Genomic DNA, 7,609 nt, shown 5'->3' with positions numbered 1-7,609 from the left:
AACTGTATATTGTGGAAGCCTCACTTTAAGACCTAAAACATCTGAACAAATCAGATCTTTAAAAGGAGGTAAAGTTGCAGAGGTTATGAACATAAAATCTGAGAACGCTAGATTTTAAAAGTGTGTGTGGGGGGGCTTAATCTAAAGTCGGGGTAACATGCCCATAATGGTTTCACTGTGAGCGCGTTAAAAAATGTATCATCGGGGGGTCTTGAATCGAGTGGTCTTAATAGGGGAGTTCATCTGTACTTCTCTGCACTTCTCTGCACTTCGGGTCAAAAGGCTCATGCCTAAGTAAAACGCGTGTAGCCTTGAAAATAAAAAACCCAAGAATGGTAGGTAATTGGAACGTTTATTATTGACCAAACAAAACGTTACAGTTACAGTACGTCGACCCACAGGTCTTTGAAGTAGAAAGACAGATAATGTGAAGATCGTGTGGCTCGCTTGCAAAAGGCCGGCAAGGTTATGATCAATCAATAATATGCGTGACGGGCGCAGTGGCGTGGTGGTAAGACATCGGCCTCCTAATCGGGAGGTCGTGAGTTAGAATCCCGGTCGCTGCCTCCTGGTGGGTTAAGAGTGGAGATTTTTTCGATCTCCCATGTCAACTTATGTGCAGACCTGCTTGGTGACTTAACCCCCTTCGTGTGTACACGCAAGCACAAGACCAAGTGCGCACGGAAAAGATCCTGTAATCCATGTCAGAGTTCGGTGGGTTATAGAAACACGAAAATACCCAGCATGCTTCCTCCGAAAGCGGCATATGGCTGCCTAAATGGCGGGGTAAAAACGGTCATACACGTAAAATTCCACTCGTGCAAAAACACGAGTGTACATGGGAGTGTCAGCCCACGAACGCAGCAGAAGAAGAATAATATGCGTGTAGCCTTGAGAAAAATGTAGACCTATTTTAACGCCAGTGTATGTTGCAGGCACTGCTGTACCTGAGGAAGGTGTGCAACCATCCGGCCCTGGTCCTCAGCAACTCCCACCCCAAGTACAGCGAGGTCATGAACCGCTTGACCCAGCAGCGCACCTCACTGCACGACATGCTGCATGCTCCAAAACTCACCGCTCTCAGGTGTGTGGTAAATTGCAGCCATGGAAAGATGAGCGTGTTTCAGTTGAGGGAATATCATAGACTTTTTCTTTCTATTCTCACATGTTTTTGGCAGTTGAGAGCGATTAATCACACAAGATTGGACATGTTGGTCGTGCTAGCATTCTCTGACTTATTTCCTTGCAGTACTAAACGCCTGATGAGCTGCTTATACTTTTCATGGATTTCTGCTGGAAACCAGATGTTTCAGTCTCTAGGAATGGAACGTTGTGGGTTTTAGTACTTAGCTCAGTTGATGTTCACGTTTGCTGTGATGCTAAATGCAAAACGAAAGCAAAGACGCTACTGTGTCTATGATATGGGTCTATTCCACTGCCTTTATTTTTTATGTTGTTAACGCATTTGCATACTGTTTTTATTAAAAAAAAAAGAGACGCTGATCAACCCATGCAAAATTGTTTTTATGATATGGGTCTATTCCACTGCCTTTATTTTAATGTTGTTAACTCATTCACATACTGTTTTTATAAGAAAATGTTCAGTGTCCTTCCAGTTCATCTTGCATTATTTTGCAGACAACTGTTGCTGGACTGTGGCATCGGGGTGTCGGCCAGCGGCGGGGCGAGTAGCAGTGCTGCGGAGTGTGCCATGGATACTGACGTCCCTGTGGTGGGTCAGCACCGAGTGCTGCTCTTCTGTCAGCTCAAGGGCATGCTGGACATTGTGGAAAAAGACCTCCTCAAGTAAGAACTTGATCAGTGTGCACATCTCTCTTTTATCTGGGAACTTATTCAGACACTGTAACAACAAAAATATAAATGAACAAAACAAACGAAAAAAAACACACAATAAAATACAATGAAATACAATAAAATAAATGTATAAATAAATAAATAAATAAATAAGTCTGTCTAGGTTTAGTTCATTTTAAGAATGATGTTTTCAATCAATTTGACAATTGAATCTATCACTCTCTGAGCTAAACATTTTGAGAAATAAAATAAATGTTTCTATTCGTGCAAGTAATCCGGACAGTTTAACTTTAGTTCTGAGAGAAAAGTGTCCCTTTCTATTATAATCAGTGGACAAACAATTGAGGAGATTCACCAAGGCCATTTTCAAGTGTCAACAGTGTACGCTACAGGTGAGTTATGTAGGGTAACTCTACTTTGTTGTGCAAGTTCTGTCCCCTGAAAAGCATGTATTTCTATCCGAAAGAAATAATCAAGACAGGAGATAACCAAGCTTGTTGGTAATTTGAAAACTAATGCCTGTGCAATGTGTGTTCGTTGACAGAGTTCATATGCCGGGTGTTACATACCTGCGTCTGGATGGCAGCGTCCCTGCAGGATCTCGACATGACATAGTGCACAGGTGAGCATAACATACTGCATTTCGATGTCGTTGTGGAATTTTGGCGTAACTCGATTTTTGGCGATTTTTATGTTTTTGTGTGCTTTAAGACTAAGTAAATCATTCTCCGTGAGAAATATTCTTTTAAATACAATTGACATTATACATGATTTAACATTCTTTTATCTTTCTATCCACACAGGAACAAATATAAACACTATTTCACAATAGAAATAATCAGTTTTGTTTGTTTGTTTGTTCGTTCATGGGTTGAAACTCCCACGGCTTTTACGTGTATGACCGTTTTTACCTCGCCATTTAGGCAGCCATACGCCGCTTTCGGAGGAAGCATGCTGGGTATTTTCGTGTTTCTATAACCCACCGAACTCTGACATGGATTACAGGATCTTTTTCGTGCGCACTTGGTCTTGTGCTTGCGTGTACACACGGGGGTGTTCGGACACCGAGGAGAGTCTGCACACAAAGTTGACTCTGAGAAATAAATCTCTCGCCGAACGTGGGGACGAACTCACGCTGACAGCGGCCAACTGGATACAAATCCAGCGCGCTACCGACTGAGCTACATCCCCGCCCTGACTGAGCTACATCCCCGCCCTGACTGAGCTACATCCCCGCCCTGACTGAGCTACATCCCCTCCCTGACTGAGCTACATCCCCGCCCTGACTGAGCTACATCCCCGCCCTGACTGAGCTACATCCCCGCCCTGACTGAGCTACATCCCCGCCCTGACTGAGCTACATCCCCGCCCTGACTGAGCTACATCCCCGCCCTGACTGAGCTACATCCCCGCCCCAATCAGTTTTCAGACCTGGGAACCCATACGATTTCGCCGTATTTTGTACGCTTGATTGTCTAAAATACGATCGGTACGGTCGGTGGAAAATAAATACGATCAAACAAATTCATAGACTACTTTTCTTCACAAGCGCATCTTGAAGCCGACCCAGTATTTGGGAGGTTTGAATGATGTGTGGAGAACACTCATTTTTCTGAAAATACGCCAAGTTTCTTTGAGAATGCTCTAAATGCAAAACAGGGGTTCCCAGGTCTGAGTTTTGTATTTCTCCTGAAGAGCTGTTCAAAACCAGTTACGCCAACATTCCACCATGACGTCTATTTGGTGTTCTCTACATCCACTTTTGTTACCTTAGCTCTTAATATGAATCTGTTGCTTCTTTATCTTGCCCTCTTGCTGTCAGCATTGTCTTACTGCTTCACGTTTTTCATAGCTGTATGGTTATTGTTGAAGGGTTATGGTGGTTCACATTCTGAGAAACAAAGGGACATAAGCGCTCTTAATAAATATGACATGCCACAAGAGTAATTGAGAGTTATGCTGAACCAGCCTCCTGGCACCTGAGAGATTAACAAGCATTGAAATGAATAAGCGACTTTCATCCTCATTGTAGCCATCTGACTCATTTGATTAACCCCTTCACTGCTCACCCCGTATGTAATACGTGGTCATTTTCAGTTTGTCGTACGCCCATAATCATACGTAGGATTTGTGTCAACACCATTTCAGGACATTTCTGAAAACTAAATGGGAGGTAACCACTGTCCAACAACTTGTAGGGGTTCTAAACACAGTTCTTTCCCATAGACCGTTCGGATAAGTTGCTAAAGTTGCTACCACATGTTGAAAATGCTGTTATACTGTGGCAGTGAAGGGGTTAAGTATCTTTGGTGGTTCACATTGTTTTCAACTCTGTTGATTCACTTGTTTTATTTGTTGTTGTTAAAACTTTTGGTTTTCTTTTATTCTCAAATGAGTATTGAGGGCTATTTCCTGTCAGATAGACTTTTTGTGTGCATGTTCGGTACATGTGTGTGTTGTTGAAACAGATTCAACAATGATCCGTCCATTGACATGCTGTTGCTGACAACGCACGTGGGAGGCCTGGGACTGAACCTGACTGGTGCTGACACCGTCATCTTTGTGGAGCACGACTGGAACCCCATGAAAGACTTGCAGGTAAGGTCCTTCAACAATTGACACAGTAAACAGCGTGCAGAAAGTCTGCAACTGTTGCAGCAACAAGATTTCTGGATACACGCCCAGTTTTTTATGTAAATTCTATGTAAAAATAGAAGCAAAATGTGTATGTATACGACAGGGTGATGCGGTAGTCTCCCTTTACAGCAGGCTCTGCAGAGTTGTCTGCTGGCTAAGTGCGCAGGCTATTTATAGTAGCTCGACGTTTCTTCTATGTTGCCGGCTAGATACCTGCCAATTGTAGAGTTCTGTTTGTGATGGGGTCCGGCTGCTGCTGTCTCCTTGTATGCTCTATTTTTATAGGGCTATTAAATTAGCTCTAAAATCTCAACCCTGCTTGACTGGCTTTGTCTCCAAAGGTGATTGTTGTGCTTGACTGGCTTTGACTCCAAAGGTGATTGTTGTGCTTGACTGGCTTTGTCTCCAAAGGTGATTGTTGTGCTTGACTGGCTTTGTCTCCAAAGGTGATTGTTGTGCTTGACTGGCTTTGTCTCCAAAGGTGATTGTTGTGCTTGACTGGCTTTGTCTCCAAAGGTGATTGTTGTGCTTCTTACACTCGGTTACATGTAGATCCTGCATCACTGAGAAAAAAATACATTGTGATGAACTAAGTGGATGACTATCAACTGTGGCTTTTGTTTCAGGCCATGGACCGTGCACACAGAATAGGGCAGAAGAAAGTGGTGAACGTCTATCGACTCATCACCCGTGGCACTCTGGAAGACAAGATCATGGGGTAAGTACAGGTTCTCCCCAGAAATCTGAGTATGGCTGCCTAAATGGCGGGGTAAAAACAGACATACACGTAAAACCCCATTTGTGCAGAAAACATGAGTGTATGTGTGAGTCTCAGCCCATTTGTGCAGAAGACATGAGTGTATGTGTGAGTCTCAGCCCATTTGTGCAGAAAACATGAGTGTATGTGTGAGTCTCAGCCCATTTGTGCAGAAAACATGAGTGTATGTGTGAGTCTCAGCCCATTTGTGCAGAAAACATGAGTGTATGTGGGAGTCTCAGCCCATTTGTGCAGAAAACATGAGTGTATGTGGGAGTCTCAGCCCATGAAGGCGGAAGAAGAATAAGTACAGTTACCACCATACTTTTCACATTACAGATAAGAAAATAAGATAATATACTTAACCATAATAGATATATTCTGTGTTAGTATGCTTGGCTGATATGTACTTTCTCTCTTTGTATGCGTGGCTGATATGTACTTTCTCTCTTTGTATGCGTGGCTGATATGTACTTTCTCTCTTTGTATGCGTGGCTGATATGTACTTTCTCTCTTTGTATGCGTGGCTGATATGTACTTTCTCTCTTTGTATGCGTGGCTGATATGTACTTTCTCTCTTTGTATGCGTGGCTGATATGTACTTTCTCTCTTTGTATGCGTGGCTGATATGTACTTTCTCTCTTTGTATGCGTGGCTGATATGTACTTTCTCTCTTTGTATGCGTGGCTGATATGTACTTTCTCTCTTTGTATGCGTGGCTGACGGGTATATGCTGTCTTGGCATGCTTGACTGATTACTTTGGTAGAAACCTTGGATGACTGTCTGTGAGAAATGCTGTATTAATGAAGCCTCTGTACCAGTTAAAATTTAAAAAAATGCTGCAGCTGAATCCGGCAGACATTTGTACGGTGGAACCCCTCTTTTAAGAACTCAAAAAAATCTGAGAAAATCTGTTCTTAAAAAGGAGGGAGTCTTAAAATGGAAGGGGGGGGGGGGTGTCTTAAAATATGGGTATATTTACACAGGTTATGAACAGAAAAGCTGTAAGAGCAAGGTCTTAAAGGGGAGGAGTCTTAAATTGGGGGGCGGAGTCTTAAATTGGGGGGGGGGGGGGTCTTAAAAGGGGAGTTTCACTATACTGTAGCAAGAACAACAATTTGTTGTCGGTTCACCAGGCTGCAGAAGTTCAAGATGTCCATCTGTCATCCATTTGTACTCTGTCCACCAGGCTGCAGAAGTTCAAGATGTCCATCTGTCATCCATTTGTACTCTGTCCACCAGGCTGCAGAAGTTCAAGATGTCCATCTGTCATCCATTTGTACTCTGTCCACCAGGCTGCAGAAGTTCAAGATGTCCATCTGTTATCAATTTGTACTCTGTCCACCAGGCTGCAGAAGTTCAAGATGTCCATCTGTTATCAATTTGTACTCTGTCCACCAGGCTGCAGAAGTTCAAGATGTCCATCTGTCATCAATTTGTACTCTGTCCACCAGGCTGCAGAAGTTCAAGATATCCATCTGTTATCAATTTGTACTCTGTCCACCAGGCTGCAGAAGTTCAAGATGTCCATCGCAAACACGGTGATCGGCCAGGACAACTCCAGCCTGCAGACCATGAGCACTGACCAGCTGCTGGACCTCTTCACTCTGGACGACCAGGGCAAAGTGACCAGTGTCGGGTCCAATCCTTACTCCGGCCCCACGGAACTGTCGGGCTCGGGGACGTCCAAGCGAGGTGGCATGCGCGCCGTGATGGACAGTCTGGAGGAACTGTGGGACGAGCAGCAGTATGAGTCTGAGTACAACCTGGAGAACTTCATGAAAACGTTGACATGATAGAGAATAGCAAGTATTACGTATGAGATGTTCCAGTGAACATTTTACCTTGGCAGGATAGTCTGGGTAGAATAATACAGTCTGGAGGAACTGTGGGACGAGCAGCCGTATGAGTCTGAGTACAACCTGGAGAACTTCATGAAAACGTTGACATGATAGAGAATAACTTATATCATGTGTCAAATGTTCCATTGAAGTTTTGGTTTCAGTATATGATTTGACTGAATTTAAGCCATTCCAGCATTATTTTAAATGTAAAGGACAATGAAATACTCTAGTGTGTTTGCTGTATGCTGTATGTAGTCAAAGGTCAGAGCCAGGAGATAAAGTAAGGTCTCTTTTGTAATGTGCAAGCGTACTACTTAAACTAAACAGCAATGACTTTGAATGTATAGAAATGTGTGCATGACATTGCCTTTTGAACAATATCAGAAGCTTGAATTAGTTTGTGCATGACTGTGTTAAAGAAACGAAGATCCATGCATGCTTGTAAATAAACTACACACACATTATCAGCAACACATGTTGCATCCTGGCAGCTTCAAGCTTACTGTAGAGGCTGAACTTAATTAACTGTTATGATTGTCACTAGCCACAGTAACC

At 43.3% G+C, this 7,609-nt stretch overlaps 1 protein-coding gene across 1 annotated transcript in view; it reads left to right on the top strand.

Annotated features, from left to right (window-relative positions):
* LOC138954898 (TATA-binding protein-associated factor 172-like) overlaps nt 1-7,609 on the top strand; it is a 53,814-nt gene extending 46,205 nt beyond the window's left edge. Inside the window, exons 34-39 of the mRNA XM_070326649.1 lie at nt 924-1,084; nt 1,639-1,806; nt 2,360-2,437; nt 4,284-4,413; nt 5,079-5,170; nt 6,718-7,609. Coding sequence (XP_070182750.1) covers nt 924-1,084; nt 1,639-1,806; nt 2,360-2,437; nt 4,284-4,413; nt 5,079-5,170; nt 6,718-7,006 — 918 coding nt within the window. The 3' untranslated portion in view covers nt 7,007-7,609. The remainder of the gene's footprint in view (nt 1-923; nt 1,085-1,638; nt 1,807-2,359; nt 2,438-4,283; nt 4,414-5,078; nt 5,171-6,717) is intronic.

The sequence above is a fragment of the Littorina saxatilis genome, linkage group LG2 (genome assembly GCF_037325665.1).
Source record: "Littorina saxatilis isolate snail1 linkage group LG2, US_GU_Lsax_2.0, whole genome shotgun sequence".
Taxonomy (NCBI): Eukaryota; Metazoa; Mollusca; class Gastropoda; order Littorinimorpha; family Littorinidae; genus Littorina; species Littorina saxatilis.
Note: the sequence above shows the minus strand (reverse complement) of the source record. Positions and strands in the feature narration are given on the sequence as shown.